Genomic DNA, 19,466 nt, shown 5'->3' with positions numbered 1-19,466 from the left:
CGATCTCGGCTCACTGCAAGCTCCGCCTCCCAGGTTCACGCCATTCTCCTGCCTCAGCCTCCCGAGTAGCTGGGACTACAGGTGCCCGCCACCATGCCTGGCTAATTTTTTGTATTTTTAGTAGAGATGGGGTTTCACCGTGTTAGCCAGGATGGTCAAGTGCCTCTTAACCAATCTCCCAGCTTCCATTATTACCCCTTCTCCCTACTTGCCTCACTCGTCTATGTTTTGAAAGCATTAACACAGGGAATATTAAACACAAAATTCAGATTACATCCTTCCTATGCTGAACACATACTAGTATCTTTACACTTGGACTGGTTTTCTCGTCCACTCTGTTTTAGTCAAAATGACGTATCCACTCTTCAAATATACCAAGCTCACTCTTGTCTAAGGGCTTCTGCATCTCTACTCTTCCCTCTTTTCCCAGATATCTGTATAACTCATTCATGATTTAGGCCTCTGCTTAAATGTTATTTGCTTGGTTGGGCCTTCTCTAATCATCCTAGCTAAAAAACAAAAAACACACAAACCAAGATTACTCTCTATCCTGTCTCTATTTTTTATAGCACTTACCACTATATGACATTGTATTTGTTTACTAATAACGGAGAGTTTTTATTTGTAGTCACAAATATAAAACGTCTTGCAATATTGAAACAGAAAACAATAAAACTAAAGGGAAAAAGACATTTTAAAAGTTAATGGTTGAGCAAAATGCAGATTTAGAGAAAAGAAAAGAAACCTGTGGATTCTAAAGAGAATGTCTAGCCCGGAGGACATGATGTCAAGTAAAATAAGTCAGGTACAGAAAGATAAATACTGTATGTTTTCACTCATATATGGGAGCTAAAAAAGTTGAGCTCATAGGAGTGTGGTTATTAGAGGCTGGGAAAGGGAGGGGTAGGGGAGGATAGGCAAATGTTGGTTAAAAGACAAAAAATTACAGACAGGAGGAATAAATTATAGCATTCTATAGAACTGTTAACTAGTCAACAATAATTTACCGTATATTTTCAAATAGCTAGAAGATAGAAGTTTAAATGTTCCCAACACAAACAAATGACAAATGTTTAAGGTGATTCATATGCTCTTATCCTGATTTGATCATCACACACTGCATACATGAAAATATCACTCTGTATCCTATAAATATGTACAATTATTATGTATTAAAATTTTTTAAAAAGGGAAATTTCTGAACACTTAAAATTTAAGAGCTAAAGGCATTTAACGTTAGATCTATTTTCACTTAAAACATGTAGGTGCCCCTTTACTTTTTTTTAAGTATTACTATTACTACCAATATACAAACATATATATATCTTTCTTTCTTTCTTTTCTTTTTTATTAAGAGAGAGTCTTGCTGTGTCGCTGAAGTGCACGTGCACTGGTGTGAAGTGCACGTGCACTGGTGTGATCTCGGCTCACTGCAACCTCCACCTCCCAGGCTCAAGCAATTCTTGTGCCTCAGCCTCCCAAGTGCTGGGATTACAGGTGTGTGACACCACGCCCAGCTAATTTTTGTATTTTTAGTGCAGACAGGGTTTCGCCATATTGGCCTGGCTGGTCTTAAACTCCTAGCCTCAAGTGCTCTGCCTGCCTTAGCCTCCCAAAGTGCTGGGATTACAGGTGAAGTATTACTAGCAATATTCTTAAAAACTCAGAAGCTACAGTTAGATTTGTTACATGTTACAAAAATTGAATGACAAATTAAGAGAGAGTAAAAAAGAGAAAGAAAAGAGTGTGGTGAATGAACAGGGGAAAATCAGGTAGAACAAGAAATAGGAAAGGGGAAGAAAAAAATGGCAAACCATTTGGGAATGTTTACAAATCAGATTTTTAAAATCTGAACAATTATTGTCTATAAGTAGATATATATACCTATGTATAAATACATATATCATATATACACAAAAATGAAACAAACCAAATAATTGTAAGACACAATATAAGGAAATAGGATTTTTAAAAAAAACAATAACAGGAGGACAATCAGAGACCTTCAGAGAATATGAGATTGAAGTTAAGGCTGGAAATATGAAGATAGCCATGAGAAGGTCGGGGGAAAAGGCTGAGATGAAAAGGTACCGGGAGAAGGAAAAGAACTGGAACGACTAGAGGCAGAAGCTTAGCATTTTGAAGAACTGAAGAGAGACCAGTATGACTGAATCTCAAGAAGCAAAGAGAGAAGGTGATTAGTGCTGATGTAGGAGGTAGGCCTGTGCTAAATTATGATGGTCCTTGTAGGTCATGGTAAAAAAAAAAACACACAAGGTCTTTATAAAGTGTAAACAGAAGTGACACAATCAAGTCTATTTTTAAGATCACTCTGAGGGGTTGAGAATAAATTGGAAGGGAGACAGGAGTGGAAGTAGTAAAAACATTCCATATCAATCATTCCCAAATGACTGAGTTCCCATACATTTCTTTCCTCTCCCATTCCTACTTCATATCCCAGTCATTTAGCCCCCTCCCGCACCTTTGCACCAGATTTTACCAAACAACAACAAAGAATTGGGAAAAGGAAAATTGCAGCTTTTTTGACTCTGTGTACATTGGGTATTTTATTAGAAACTTTCATGTTACTGCTATGTAAACACAGCTTCTAAATAATACATAATTTAAAAACTTGTCAAGCAAGTTCTTCATCAGCTGTACTCCTAGAATTAAACACACATCACACACATACAAGTCACCAACCCCCACAAAATGTTTAATTTAACTGACCTTAAAATTTGGAGAAAAGTATCGGTTGGCTTTATCTTTATTTGCTTTGTCAAGATCATTTTTTGTTAAAGTAAGTACTAGATATTCCTTGTCATTATCTGCACGCTCTATACTGCAAATGCTATCAATTTCTTGATCACATAGACTTCCATTTTCTACTTTTTCTGAGGTTTCCTCTGGTCCTGGTATGAAGAATGTATTTACCCAAAAGTGAAACATTTTGTCCTAAAAAAAAAAAAAAAAAAAAGAAAAAGAAAAAGAAATGAAATGACATATTTTAATTAATGATGTTTTATTTTTTTAAAAAAGAAAATATGTCACCTGTGTTAAACATTTGCCAAAATGTCAACAAAATAAACTATCATCTGATATTTTGAATAAAGGTAAACACAAAGACTATTATAAGGCAATCTGAGTTATCTGTTGCATTTTCATTCACATGATTTTTCGGTACTCAAATTTTAAACCAAAAATACAATCTCACAAGATCTAAGATAAATTACTTTTGTCTTAAATTTTTAAGTAAAAAAACCTCTTTTCTAGTCTAATACTAGCTTTAAATATGTTTTTAGTTTATGTGTACATACATATAAAAACAAAATTCAGACATGGACTTAATTTCTTCTACTTTTCAAATGAGCTACCTATTCCAAGATTTACTTTAACAAAAGTTCTTAGAAGGAGAGTGCAACTTCCCTGATGACACACCACAAATACATGTTTACTTCTACAGCAATACAAACATGAGAAGCTCTACTTTCTTACATGACAATATAATGCTTGAATACTTTCAGAATAAATATGAGGGGATAGGGAAGAGTACTACTGATTTCTTTTGATGTTATAAAATGCTTGGTCTTAAAAAAATCACTTCTAATAAGATAATACTTTCTTAATAAAAAACCACAACAGAAGTTCATCACTTTAAACCTCTATTGACCAACACAGAAATCTGGCCTGCATAAATAATTTGGCAATTAATGATGTACAGCCTTGTGTCATCTTATTGGTACCTTAAAATGCCATTTAAATCTTTTATTCTAATTTATCTTAAAAGTTTTTTTTCCCCTAGAAAATAAGATCTTTAAGGATATTATGTCTTAAATTTTATTGCATCTTTTAGCAGTACCTGACAAAGTAACTTTGTTTACAAGTCTTTAAATTTTTTTTTTGCTTATTTCAATTATTTCAGCCAGTAACTGTATTTTACTTAGAATTAGAAGAAAATAAGCTAATAATATTTAAATAACAAAAAGGTGAATTCCATATATATATATGGATTATACTAAAACTTTTTGTCTGTTTTAATCACAGCATATTCTTAAATAAGGCAGGGAAAATTAATAAAATGGAAATTTGTGTAGTCAAGGATAAACAAGTAAATCATAAGTAATTAACCTTCAATTTTGCATATGTTAAAGTACAGATGAAGGGAAATAAGAATTAGTAAATTCCTAAAGGTATGCAGAGATGATGATGTAGGTGCCTATTTTTGAAAGCAAAATAAAAATTACTAGTTATCTTAATTTTAAAACAGTTGTTAATACTTCCTGGATTATCAAAAAATAATTTTTCAAAGTTATTGAGATATATTTAACTTTTACTTGTACAGATGATAGGAAATGGGTTTCTGGTTTAAAAAAAGATGTGCAGTACATTTTGATTTTTTTTTTTTCCAGCTACTTGGATTCTGGATAAAGGAAATTATATTTCTTCTGATACGTCAAAGCAGCATTTAAAATTGTGCAGTAAATGAAACTTCCTCTTATTTTCTTTCAAAAGAAAAGCTAAAAATCAGAACAACTAAATATATCCTATTATTGAGGATGTTTAAAGATTAGCAATATGCTATCTAGTATGTTTAACAAGGCAGCAACAATACAAATTTACTGCTTTTCTTCATTACTATCTAAAAATGTTGCACCTTAGTCTCACTTTAAATATATACATTTAATATTTTAAATGAAGACAGTTGGTTTTTTTTTTTCCTTTTTCTTTGAGACAGAGTTTCACTCTTGTTGCCCAGGCTGGAGTGCAACAGTGCATTCTTGGCTCATGCAACCTCCACCTCTTGGGTTCAAGCAATTCTCCTGCCTCAATCCTCCTGAGTAGCTGGGATAACAGGCACCTGCCACCATACCCAGCTAATTTTTTTGTATTTTTAGTAGAGACAGGGTTTTACCATGTTGACCAGGCTGGTCTCGAACACCTGACCTCAGGTGACCTGCCTGCCTCAGCCTCCCAAAGTGCTGGAATTACAGGCGTGAGCCACCGCGCTGGGCCAGTAGTTGGTTTTAAACTAAGTCGTTGCCTTCTCTAAATACAGGCCAATCAAATTCAAACTTGATTAACTTTCTAAACCTGCACATTTCAATACCATGCTTTCATTCTTTATTACTTCCTCTTCATACTGATTTCTCTCCTAGTTAAAAAACTAATCAGTAAATCCACAGAAGCTAAACAGAAAATAATCAAGTCTTAAGAAATATAAGGTCAGGCATGATGGCTCACTCCTATAATTCTAACACTTTGGGATGCCGAAGCATGAGGACTGCTTGTGCCCAGGAGTTTGAGACCAGACTGGGCAACACAGTGAGACCCTTTCCCTACAAAAAAAAAATAAAAATTAAAAAAATTAGCTGGGTGTGGTGGCACATGCTTGTAGTCTTAGCTACTCAGCCTGGGCAATAGAATGAGACCCTCTCTCTAACAAAAAGGAAAAAAAAAGGGGGGAAAGAAAAAGAAACGTAAGCCAAAATGAAGAAAAAGTGGTTTGTGTCACTATGTAAGACCACAGAACAGATCTCATTTCTACTATAGACCAAAATTTTTAAAATCTTGGTCCCATGCTAATTTCTTCTCAGTTAACCATCCTTGTTAAGGAAAATTCCTCTCATGTTCCAATGCTGTAAGGCCTTTTCCTTCAAATAGGATTATTTACCCTTATAGTGTCTCACCAATGCCAGAGTAAGCAAAACACCTGCATATCTAATAGAAAACAAATTATAGTTCCTTATATGTCATAAAATAAAATATAGCTTTTAATCTGTCCGTATTTTGGATATTTCTCCCAATAAAAGTAAAGTACAAACCTTTTTTAGCATCTTGTTCTGTTTGTGGAAGAACTCTACTTTGATATCACCACACACAGGTAACGGCTGAGGGAACTCAAAGTACATGAACTTGTCTTCCCGTCGTGTGGGGCCTGAATTGGAGGAATATATCTTCACCTTTAGCTGGCAGACCACAAACTGAGGATCTGCATGGTTAAATACATACTAGTATCATTTCACAGGAAATGCCTTTAACTGTCAAACTGTCAAAAGTGATTTTAATGATTAATATCAGCAATATTCACAAAATATGGATCCCGCATCTGCAATCTTGATCTAAAGCAAATCAATGGAAATAAATGAAATAGAAATAGAAAAAATGTAAGATTTTCTCCAGTTTGAACTTTCAAAATAAGGTCCTATTACTTGTATAAAAGTCAAGTTCTGTTTCCTGAATAGTAAGTCCCAAGATTAGACTTTTAGCGGCAGAATAACTTCAAAACTTTAACATTAAAATCATACTAAAAATCCTAATATAAATAAAAACTTTAAGCATTAAAAACGATGAAATAATTATCTGGTACATTTGTGAACAACATCAAAAAAACTTTTAAGACAGGTATCAACAGGCAGTGGTCAGGAAAAATTTTAAAACATAAAGAAGACAGGTATTTGCTATAGTATTCTGAAGTCTCTAGCATGTGGCAAAGATCACAAAATATAAATCATTACATGTTCACAAGAGAAAGAGGATAAAACCTATAACAATGTTATAATAAATTTCAAAAACACAAGTCTAAATATTTATTTAAAAAATTAACCATCATTCATTTTACCTATAGATCACATTTTAAAGATATATAATGCTACCATCATAAGAAACAGGAAACAAAAGATTTGAAATTTCTGTAAAGAAATGCAACAGAGTTCAAGTAAAAACTGCAGCACAACCTCCCTTTCCTCCAAAACATCTCATTTTCATTAACAAGTATTCTGGCTTTGGTTCATGTCTGTTTTAAATAACTGGTAAAAAATAAAGTAACTGGCCGGGCGCAGTGGCTTACGCCTGTAATCCCAGCACTTTGTGAGGCCGAGGCGGGCGGATCATGAGGTCAGGAGAGCGAAACGATCCTGGCTAACACGGTGAAATCCCATCTCTACTAAAAATGCAAAAAATTAGCCGGGCGTGGCGGCGGGCGCCTGTAGTCCCAGCTACTCGGGAGGCTGAGGCAGAAGAATGGAGTGAACCCGGGAGGCGGAGCTTGCAGTGAGCTGAGATGGTGCCACTGCACTCCAGCCTGGGCGACTGAGCAAGACTCTGTCTCAAAAAAATAAATAAATAAAAAAATAAAGTAACTGGTAAAATATAACTTCTCAAAATTCATCATGCTTTTACACTAGCAATTCAACCAAATGGTGGGAAAGTGTGTTAAGGGAAGGATTATATGTTTTATTTTTTAAATCTACTCATAAATTCATTTATAGCTAATGACCTTAATGACAGAAATTAAAGACATGAATGTTATGATCCCAGGACATCAAAAACTTAAAGTTACCTAAATAATTTGACGAAGTATATATAATTCATTTGTCATACGTTGAGGAATTAGAAAACAAAAGTCCATTACAAAGAAATTTATTAACCTTAGGAGGTTATGAAGTGCCATTTGAAGAAAACATGCAAAGATTACAGAGAAAGAGAAACACAAGCTTACATAAAGTTATGAGAAATATTATATTTAAATATATTTTATATTTATACTATGTATATATATATAACAAAAAATTTTCAGCACCAAAAGGTGTCATTATTCTAAAAGATAAACAAAAGTCTTACATTTTTATCAATGTCACTGAGAACAAGGCAAAAGCTAAACCAAGTTATACAAAATTTCCAGTTTAGTAAACACCTACTACTATTTCTATGTAATATTTAAAGCACTATCAGCAATCACATAATTAATATGTTTGATAAAAGCATGAAGGTTATTCTAACATGGTCTTCTAAGATACATTATTTGAAAAAGCTACCACAAACAGGAGAAATATTACACCAACAATCTATCAATAAATTTCACTTCCTTCCCTCAAAGTTCAAAGTGCAATGGGCCATTTCATAAGACTTTATGTGATACTGAAATTTCGCTGGGAAATCTAACTGAAGAAGCAAATAAACAAAGTAGGATTCCAAAGCTGTGATAAAATTAATCAGAATAAAATTGCAAAACTGCCTTGTAATCTTTTTTTTTTTTTTTTTTGAGACGGAGTCTTGCTCTGTCGCCCAGGCTGGAGTGCAGTGGCCAGATCTCAGCTCACTGCAAGCTCCGCCTCCCGGGTTTACGCCATTCTCCTGCCTCAGCCTCCCAAGTAGCCGAGACTACAGGCGCCTGCCACGTTTTCTGTATTTTTTAGTAGAGACGGGGTTTCACCATGTTAGCCAGGATGGTCTCGATCTCCTGACCTCGTGATCCGCCCGCCTCAGCCTCCCAAAGTGCTGAGAAATCTTTTTAAACTCCATTAATTCAGAATCTGATAACCCTGATTTTAGGACTTTCAAAAGCAAATTAATAGTACTTCCAGGTTTCAATTAAACTACATCCAAAATGTACATCTTCAAATATTTTAGTATTATATAAAAATTTATAAGTAGTAAAGATTTCCTCAATCACTAAAGAAAATAATCTTCTCTGCAATATGAATATCATGTTTCAGATAGATAAGACCTAACCAACCAGAAGTCCAATATTAGTATGGTTCTGTGGACTTCTACTATATATATATCCTCGTATATGACTGAATATGTTCCAAAAAATAAATAACAAGATCCAGACCTAGTGATATAGTCTGGATATCTTTCCCTCCCAAATCTGAGGTTGAATTGTAATCCCCAATGCTAGAGGTGGGGCCTGGTGGAAGGTGCTTGAATCATGGGGGCAGATCCCACATGAATGGCTTGGGCCATCCTCTTGGTGATAAGTGAGCTGACATTTAAAAGTGGGTGGCACCTTCTCCCCACCACTCCTTCTCTTTCTTGCTCCCATTCTCACCATGCTCCCCTTTTGCCTTCAGCCATGATTGGAGGCTTCTTGAGGCCTCCCCAGAAGCAGATACTGCTATGCTTTCTGTATAGCGTGCAGAACCATGAACCAATTAAAGAAGAATTTATAAAGAAAACAGGTTAAACCTGCTTAATACTCAGTCTCTAGTATTTCTTTATAGCAACGCAAAAACAACCTAATACACCTAGCAAATGAAAATCAGAATGCAGAGAATGGGAGATAGTGGAGACTTGAAAGGGAGAGGAGATAATGAGAAATTACTTAATGGGTACAATGTATATTATTTAGATGATGGACACCCTAAAAGCCCTGACTTGACCACTACACAATCTATACACGTAACAAAATTACACTTGTGTCCTTAAATTTATACAAGTAAAACAATTTTTTAAAGTCAGAATTAAAATTCCTTGGATATATACATATTGTTATAGTCTTGAAAGAAAACCACACTGATCATCTTTCAGTAACATTTTTAACCCTGTTAAATGTCTAGAGTATAGTAACTTTTTCTATCACTTGGAAATACTAAGACAAAAATCAAGTAAGAAAAAGCTGCAAATCCCTACAGAAGATGCTGTATTTTTCAGCACTACCTCTGTTTTCTTTATTGATTCCTCTTCTTCCTAAACCCAAGTTGCCATTCTTATCACAGTCCTCACCCTCTCCTTTTCTTCTTTTCCTCCGAGCCTTCCCATCCCCAAACTCCAGACCATATTTATATGAAAGGCTTCACTACTCTCCCTTTCCTGACGCTGACCAAAATATCGATATATCTCCTACCTAGATTCGAACCCATACTCCCAAGTACCCACTGAATATTGTCATGTGAGAAGCTCACTTCTACGAGATTTAAAACACGTTTAAAACCAAAATATCAACATTAATGTCTTCAAGTCTCAGATGCACTTTTCTTTCTTTCTGTGACTATTTCACCTGACTGGGATCAAAACTTTTACAAAATCTTTAGCTATAAATGGCAAATAAAAAATTAATGAAATCCCATTTGATTGTCTTAGCATACATGCATTAAGGCAAGTTTTATTACTGGTTTCTTTTCCACTATGTTTTACTCTTGCGATTATAACTTTGCATACAACTGTCCTTAAAAACATGGTTTAATCCTCAAGTGTTATCATGACATCTCAGTATTTATTAAATCAAGTCTGTTATCCCCATTCAGGATCCTCTAACAGTCAGTCATACGTTCCATACCTATTATCTGTCACTACATTCTTGTCCAGCTTTTTCCTTCTGCTGCACTTTAACTGAAGCTATTTCCCATTGCCTGTAATACTTCTTTCAGGAGTCTTTTTTTTTTTGATGCGGAGTCTTACTCTTATTGCCTTGGCTGGAGTGCAATGACGCAATCTCGGCTCACTGTAACTTCTGGCTTCAAGCGATTCTCCTGCCTCAGCCTTCCAAGTACCTGGGACTACAGGCATGCATCACCACGCCTGGCTAATTTTTGTATTTTTAGTAGAGTTGGGGTTTCACCATGTTGGCCAGGCTGGTCTTGAACTCCTGACCTCAGGTGACCTGTCCACCTCGGCCTTCCAAAGTGCTGGGATTACAGGTGTGAGCCACTGCGTCTGGCCACTTCTTTCAGTTTTAATGCCAATCTAAACTGTATGTTTTTTCCAATGTTCAATAAAGAGCTGGTGAACCTCCTTTAAGAAACTGTTTGAAAACCTTCAAGAGCTTTTCTGAATGTAGCATTTGTAACTGATACACAGAACCTCCCATTTATTTTATTTTATTTTTATTTATTTATTTCTAAGACAAAGTCTTGCTCCAATGCCCAGGATGGAGTGCAGCGGCATGATCTCGGCTCACTGCAACCTTGGACTCCCAGGTTCAAGTGATTCTCCTGCCTCAGTCTCCCGAGAAGCTGGGACTACAGGTGTGCGCCACCATGCCCAGCTAATTTTTGTGTTTTTAGTAGAGATAGGGTTTCACCTTGTTGCCCAGGCTGGTCTCAAACTCCTGAGATCAAGTGATCTGCCTGCCTCAGCCTCCCAAAGTGCTGTGGTTACAGGTGTGAGCCTTATGCCTAGCCCCACAACCTCCCACTTAATTACATAGCTAGTTTTATATTAAAGCTTTACTACAGTATTATATCATAGTACATAAGAGGAAACTAGAAAATTAGGAAAGATTACTAAAGTGAATGTTTTCTCTCCCTTAATATCTCCATGATACTTTATACCTTTCTCTTGGCTCTTACACTGACATCAATACTACAGGAAGAGCATGAGTTTTTCTTCCTTTTTCCTTCTCTATGAATCTGTTACATTCCTTTGTTAGTCACTTCCAACAGCCCAGTACCTTGCATTCAGCAGTTTTAAAAACTGTACTGAGATGTAAAGAGCATCAATGAGACTCTTTAGAAGCCTTTATTTAACATGCTATACTAATAAACTCCGGTCTTTGATAAAGTTATCTGTCTCTAAGAATACAGAACAGATCTGATGATGATGATCACACCTATCTGACAAACATCATCGGAGAAGTAGAATAGGATCAGGATGACTGAGGTAGACTTATAGAGATTAGGGTAAAAGGGAGAAATAAATTAGAGGCAGACATCAGTGATATAATCTGTACTTCATACTTATCCAGAAGTTTCAGATTTCAAAGTCTCTTCATTTTATTGACAAGCAAACTCAAAGAGAGGTAGATGATGTGCCCAGGGTTACACAATAGATTAATGACAGATCTAGGACGGGAATCCGGATCTAAATCCAGGTTTTCTCTAACACTCCACATACTTTGATTCCTATTCTTTACTAATCTTACTTCAGCTTGCTGCCATGTCTTATCACTTCTTCCTTTCCTTTTTATTGCTTTGTCACCATTATTGTCAATACCTAGTTTCCCTAAGATATTAAGGACTTGATCCCTGCCCTAAGACCAGCACATTGCTGAACTCCTCTGGTGGACCTCTGCTGGACCTCATGCTGGACCTCTGATGGGACAGGTTCTTCCATCATCTGGTCAGAATTGGGCTGTATTTGGTGTATAACACAGAATATTTCTTTCATAAATATAATTTGGCTTCGACTACATTAAAACCCATTGCTTTTGGCTTCTTTAGCCCAATGAGTTGAACAACAAAGCTAATTAATTTGTTCAAATGCTTCAGAAATATAGTCTCCTGCATAAATTTTAAATGTGGTAAATTTCTTTCTAAATTTTTATATAAACTTCTAGATATGGTAAGAAAACTGTTCCAATACATGGAAGGATGAGAATTCAGAGCACTTACTGCAAGTTCCGCCACTGAACATTGGAATAGTTTCAAACATCATCTTGTGAAACAACAGTGCCACTGGTCTATAATCCAGGTGATTCTTTAACAGGTAGCTATAATAATACACATAGCGCCTCTGACTGGGAATAGTTACTCCCTGGTGGACAGAAAAAAAAAAAGAGAAGCCAAATTCAAAAAAAATGTTCCATTATAGTTATTTCACTAAATTGCTATAGTAACTGGGTTGTAGCCATTGAAGAACATATGTACATTAGAAATTTGACCTTAAATGATTAATACTTAAATTCAGCTCAGTAATAAATAAGAGCAATATCAATACAAAGGATAATATAAGAATAACTCTTCTCCCTTGAAACAATTATCGTAACACCCCATTTATTCAAAGGTCACAACAGTGCTCTGACCCGTGAACCCCATAGGCAAAGGCCACTGCATATCCAAAATAAATGTCAAAGGCCTCTGCCCTACAGCTGTGCTCTTTACACCTAGGGCTCCCCACAAGGATTTATGGACTCCTTAAACACACAGTTCCTCACAAACTTGATTACCTACTTTCCAGGGCAAAGCGTATCAGAATCAGCAAACTAGACAGAGGCATATTGCCTTTAAGAGGCAGAAATAGCAGCAGCAAAAACTGATGCTGGCATTAGAGTCCAACAAAAACAGGAGTATGCAGATGATGTAAATGTGTGCAACAATCTTCTAACAGAAGTAAAGCTATCCCTGTACTACATGCATCTATTTGCTGAAGAAACCAGGGGAAAATGAAGGATTTTAGAAAATGTAAGTATTACAAATGATTAAAATGCATGTAGTTCTCAAGAGTTCATTAAATAATAAAACATAAACAAAATATATATAATATATGTGGCATTTAATAGGGGAAGCTGAGTTATCTAAAGAGAAAAATCTAATATGTACAATAATGCATTCACTAACGATGATGAATAAATGAGGTATTTAAGGGTTTATTAGACATGTGACTTAAGAAAAATCCAACCTAGAAATATAAGACAAACAATAAGCAACATTAAGAAGTTTAACAGTTAAAAGTAACTTACAGAAAACTGTAATTTAAATGAAAGTATACTCAAGAGGAAAAAGAATTTGCAATTATTTCTCTTTAAATTACTACTGGCATCTGCATCTCCCCAGTGTCTTAAAAATTCTGGACACAAATAACCTTATTCTCCCTAATGAAAAATATAAAACTTATTTATGTGAATTTAAAAACAGGCCGGGCACAGTGGCTCACAACCTGTAATCTCAGCACTTTGGGAGGCCAAGGCAGGCTGAATCACTTGAGGTCAGGAGTTCGAGACCAGCCTGGCCAACATGGTGAAACCCCGTCTCTACCAAAAATACAAAAAATTAGCTGGGCGTGTTGGTGTGTACCTGTAGTCCCAGCTACTTGGGAGGTTGAGGCAGGACAATCACTTGAGCCTGGGAGACAGAGGTTGCAATGAGCTGAGATCGCGCCACTGCACTCCAGCCTGGACAACAGAGACAGACTGTCTCAAAAAACAAACAAACAAACAAAAAACCAGGTATGATAAATAGCAAGTATGTAGGTATCCATTGTAGTACTCCTAATATTTTTTCAAAGATGCGCATGATTTTATTATAGACAATTTAAAAATATGTGTGTATGTGTATAAATGTCAAAAAAACAGGTATAAACCATTTCTAATCCTGACAAGTGATTTAAGATTTTGGCCACAGTATAAAGACCACAATTTTATAAATAAAAGACTTGTATTTAAATGCTGACAGTCAAAATACAAACTCTGACGTGTTTTCGAAGGAAAATCAGGACAATAATATGTACCCTTCCTTCTTAACAGGGTTCTCATGAGGATCAAACACCAGATGCAGTTACACAAAAGCATGCTAAAACTACAAAATAGTATACGGTTTTAGCAATTCTCTACCTGTACTTAAGGTACAGTTTTTGAATAGCTGGAGTTTTATTTCTATATGATTTTCTTAACAAAATAGTAAAAGGTAAGGGAAAATAGTAGTACTTTGAAGAGCAGTACTACTACTCTTCATTAAAACATTAAAAATTATTAAAGCTAAAAAATGTAAACTTACAATGACTTATTACATCACATTCAATGTAATTTCAGCAAACAACTGTCATTCATGTTTAGCAGGATAAATATAGAATTGCTAAGTAGGTTAGCTAAAGGAAATATCACATGGAAGATGAGTGGGAGGGGAACTTTTTTGAATCATGTGAATTTTTTAACCATATGCATTTATAATCTAGTCAAAATATGCAATAAAATTTTTTTAAAAAATTAAGTCAATGCAAGTCTACCAGGAGACCACATTGTCGACATTATTTGTTGGGGTTTAGTGGATGACATTTTTCTCTTTATCTCCATTTTTGGCATAAGTCTGTGTGTAATAATAAAAAGATTTCAAAGCTTTAGGTTTTTTCAAGTAGCAAGTGATTAGCAGTGTACCTATAATGTAGGTGTTTATACATTCTGTTAATCCTTACCCAAAAAAGGATAGGCAAACATAAAAAATATGTAAATCTACTAGTTGTCAACATTGGGTGAATAATTTATGTATGAATACCAGTTGAAACAAAATTACTGACAATTCAAAGAAAACCATGGAAAAGTACATTTTAAAATTTAATCGATTAGTTTACCATCAAAATTATAGTCTATTTTCTTAACTTTGCAATTATTATCTACCTGCTGCCTTGTCAGCACCCGAAATTCAACATTTCTAGATTAACAAATATCAAAAAGTTGGGAGGCTCACATGTATCTGTTTCAGAGTCTCCAATGTGACCTCCTCATTCTAGTCCTATCCCTCTGAGCCATGATGCACACTCACTAAAATTGAATTAACACCTGTAATATAGGATTTCAAATGAGTGGAAAGTCCACACTAAATTAAAATTTTACTCATCTTTAAAAGCTTATACATATGAATAAAAGGCTATAAAGCTCTTGCAGATTAAAAAATACTCTGTGTTTTCAAATTTTTCTTTTTTTTTTTTGAGACGGAGTCTCACTCTGTCACCCACTCTGAAGTGCAGCGGTGCGATCTCAGCCCACTGCAACCTTGCCTCCCGGGTTCCAGCAATTCTCCTGCCTCAGTCTCCCAAGTAGCTAGGATTGCAGGCATGTGCCACTGCGCCTGGCTAGCTTTTGTATTTTCAGTAGAGACGGGTTTCACCATGTTGTCCAGGCTGTCTTGAACTCCTGACCTCAAGTGATCTGCTCACCTCAGTCTCCCAAAGTTATGTGATTACAGGCATGAGCCACTGTGCCTGGCCTAACATTTTGCATTTTTCATGTAAATTAAGGCTAATAAAGACCAGTTTTATCTCTAACCAAGAAGTTTTAAGTTAAATTGATCTGTAACCACACACACACACACACACACACACACATTTCAAGGGTACAGTTCTACTTTCTACTAGTAGTAACTCTCCTTTTCCACTTTAATTATGAAGAAAATTATTTACACAGCTGACCCTTGAAGACAGGTTTGAAATGTGTGGGTCCACTTATATATATGGATTTTTTTTCAATAACATTTTTCAGAGATTTCAACAATTTGAAAAAACCTGCAGATGAAACACATAGCCTGGAAATATCAAAAAGTTTAGAAAAAGTTAGATTTATGTCATGAACACATAAAATATATGTAGATTATTAGTCTGTTTTATCATTTACTGACATAAAATATACACAAACCTATTATAAAAAGTTAAAATTCATCAAAACATATGCACACAAACCTTAAGACCAGACATAATACCACTTGTAGTCAAGATAATAAACAAATGCAAAGATGCAGCATTAAATCATAGTTACGTAATATTAACTGTAGTACATACTATACTACTGTTAAAATCTCATAGCTAACTTCTGTTGCTACTGCAGTGAGCTCAAGGGTTGCAAGAATCTATTTAAAACACCATGTGACACTAATCATCTCTGTATGATCAGCTCATCTCTCCAGTAAATTGTGTATTGCAATCAAAAGCTATCTCTCACTCTCTCACGGTTCTTGTGTATTTTTTTTTCTTTTTCTTTTTTTTTTTTTTTTTGAGACACAGTCTTGCTCTATCACCCAGGCTGGAGTGCAGTGGCACGATCTTGGCTTACTGCAGCCTCTGCCTTCTGGGATCAAGTGATTCTCCTGCCTCAGCCTCCCTATTAGCTGGGATTACAGGCGCATGCCACCATGCCTGGCTAATTTTTTGTATTTTTAATACAGACAGGGTTTCACCATGTTAGCCAGGATGGTCTCAATCTCCTGACCTCGTGATCTCATGATCCGCCCGCTTCGGCCTCCCAAAGTGCTGGGATTACAGGCGTGAGCCACCGCGCCCAGCCCTCTTGTGTATTTTTCATTGTGCTTAATGCAATGCTGTAAACCTTAACACCATGAGACCTGTATGAAGTGCCAATAGTGATAATGGAAGTGCTTTCAAGAAGTGGAGAAAAGTCATGGATGTTATAAGAATAAGGTAACTTGCTTGATATGTACAGTAGATACGTACAGCTATAGCTGCTGGCCATTTCAGATGCTTCATCTTGTAAACCGACAACATAAATGTATAGTACCAATAAATACAGTACTGTAAATGTATTTTCTCTTCCTTATGATTTTCTTGATACACGTTCTTTTCTCTAGTTTACTTTATTGTAAGAATATACTATATAATACATATGCAAAATATGTGTTATTGACTGTTTATGTTATGGGTAGGGCTTCTGGTCAACAGTGGGCTACATTATCGAACGGTCAACTGTATCCTTAACCTTTTTTCCTCAAATACAACTTTCAACACATTCTAACTTTAGCCAAACAACTTTAGCTAAAGAACTTTAGCCAAACAACTTTAGCTAAACAACTTTAGCCAAACAACTTTAGCTAAACAACTTTAGCCATTACTCTTTCAACTCCTTTATGTTCACAGACCAGGAGGTAGACCTCAGAAGTATATTTAGTGTTCCTTCTAATATTCTTTCCAGCCCCCATTCCTACAGCTTTGCCTATTTCAAACTCATATCACTCAATAACTCTTCTGGTATACACTTACTAAACTCTTGACCACAATGATTTTAGTACTTTGTTCTCCCAACCTCTCTTTTTATCCTGACCAACACATCATCTTCAATGAATTCAGCTCCTGTTTTACTGGGAACCCTGAGGTCATCCAATATGAACACTCAAAATTCCCTTCTCCCATCTTAAAATTGCTTCATGCTTGATGTCTCTTCCTGTTCAACGAGGTTCTATTTTGGGCAAGTGCTTTATTAATTATCTCCTATCTGGCATGTGCCTTTATTCTCTCCACTTGTATCTAAATAATATGCTCAAGTAATCTTTATTCTTTATCCAAGGCTTATTTATTTATTTAGTAGAAACGAGGGTTTTGCCACATTGCCCAGGCTGGTCTCAACTCCTGGACTCAAGAAATCTGCCTTGGCCTCCTAAAGTGTTATGATTACAGGCATGAGCCACCATGCCCAGTCGAGGCTGATTTCTTAATGGTCATTAGTGCTTTCTCAACAATTGATACCCTACTGGCTGCTGGCTGATCTTTTTTTTTTAAACATTTCACTGAAAACTTTTTATTGGCCTTTTGGGTAGAAATGAGAATTTATTTGCCAGGAAGGATGATCCCATCATACTTTTGCTGGAACCAGTGCACGGCCTACTCTTTGCTGATTCTATTTGGCACCACTGCAGCCTGTCCTGCACTTCTTATCTGCCATGATGAAACGTGGCTTTTCCAGCACCTCATAGAAGTCCAGGCTGTAGACACCAATGCTTGGGTCATATTTGATACCTAGATCAATGTGTTCCTGGGTCCCAAAACCAAAGTTTCCAGTATCTGAGAAGGTATTTTTTCTTAACTCACACTCATGCACCTTTAGACCATTCTCCAAGATTTCATCTGCCTTGGCCTCTTGAACTGTGCAGCAGACAACAGTCTTTTAATTTCTTCTATTGCCAAAAGGGCTAACAGTATTATCTAGCTTTGGAAAACCCCAGGTCTGACCTGTAAGCTGCTCCAACACCTTAGTTACTCAGGTCAATCTGTCTCCACTTTCTCCTAAACAGATGTTGAAGCAGAGCCTGTAGATGCAAAGTTCCTGCATGGTGTTATCCTTTTCACCTTGATGCCGCACCACGATGGAGAACAGGAAGAGCCTGGCTGATCTTTCTGCATCCATTCTGAAACTTCCCTGCTTCTGTCATAGGACTTACTCTCTTAAGGTTTCTTTCAACCCTTATTGGTTGTCCCTTCTCTTGTCCCTAAATATAGGCCTATCTCAAAAGAGTCTCCCCTCTGTCAATCCAATCTATTCCAGTGCTTTACCAATTTTACACAATAACTCCAAAACTTATCTCCTTCAACATGACTTTATTCCCAACTGCCAGTGCAGAATTCCAACATCTGGCTGGAATTTCTACCTGGTAATCTCAGAAATACTTACAACACACATTTCCAAAAACTGAAGCTTTTTAACTTGGAAAACCCCCCTTATTTCCATCAATCATATTCACTATTTTCTCCAGCACTTGATGGCCTTCTAATAACTAACACCACCACCACTTACTGAGCCCATACCATATTCTTTGTATTGTTCTAAATCTCTTTAGAAATACATAATTTAATATTCATAAAACCATGTAAGGTAGGTACTATTGGTAAACCATTTTATAGATGAGGTAAGGTCATATATCTTCATAAGTAATGGAACTAGATATAATCCCAGCACTCAAACTCCACAGCTTCTAGTCAACTACAATATGATCCTGCCATCTTCTTTCTGCTTGAGGAAGGAAACACAGTTGAGAGACAGCAGTAGTATCACAGGGTTATAGAAAAGAGAAGTGAGGGAACTCTAGCACTGTGGCAAAGGTCCAGGCAGCAGAGGGGAGCTAAGAGACACAGTCAGCATATTAACTACCTGGCACATACATACATGGATACACACTAATGGTACACAATAAAATGAGACAAATCATAGATTAAGTTCACTTAGTATACTCATCTTTGATTCCTATGCATCTACTCAGCTGCCAAAATCCAGATCTTGATTCCAAAATACTACTCAAAATGTCAGTTTCAGTTTTCTGTGGCCTATTTCAGTTTCTTCCTGCAATTCCGCCATAGCCAACTGATTTATCGCCCTTTATCCATTCTGTAATCTATCCTTTATACCACTCTTAGATTAATTTTTTTTGAAGTTAAGATTAATCCAATTACCAATTAATTCAAAATGTAAAATGGCATTCTACCCAAACAAGAGCAATTTATCACACACTATAATTCAATCACAGCATAAAAATACAGCT

The 19,466-nt window shown here is 36.0% G+C and overlaps 1 protein-coding gene and 1 pseudogene across 1 annotated transcript in view; both read right to left on the bottom strand.

Annotated features, from left to right (window-relative positions):
• PTEN (phosphatase and tensin homolog) overlaps window positions 1–19,466 on the bottom strand; it is a 100,507-nt gene that overhangs the window by 1,986 nt on the left and 79,055 nt on the right. The window contains exons 5-7 of the mRNA XM_011990298.1: window positions 12,111–12,252; window positions 5,823–5,989; window positions 2,731–2,955 (exon numbers count right to left, since the gene is read on the bottom strand). Coding sequence (XP_011845688.1) covers window positions 2,731–2,955; window positions 5,823–5,989; window positions 12,111–12,252 — 534 coding nt within the window. The remainder of the gene's footprint in view (window positions 1–2,730; window positions 2,956–5,822; window positions 5,990–12,110; window positions 12,253–19,466) is intronic.
• LOC105546961 lies at window positions 17,761–18,277 on the bottom strand (annotated as a pseudogene).

The sequence above is a fragment of the Mandrillus leucophaeus genome, unplaced genomic scaffold, assembly GCF_000951045.1.
Source record: "Mandrillus leucophaeus isolate KB7577 unplaced genomic scaffold, Mleu.le_1.0 Scaffold376, whole genome shotgun sequence".
Lineage (NCBI taxonomy): Eukaryota > Metazoa > Chordata > Mammalia > Primates > Cercopithecidae > Mandrillus > Mandrillus leucophaeus.
Note: the sequence above shows the minus strand (reverse complement) of the source record. Positions and strands in the feature narration are given on the sequence as shown.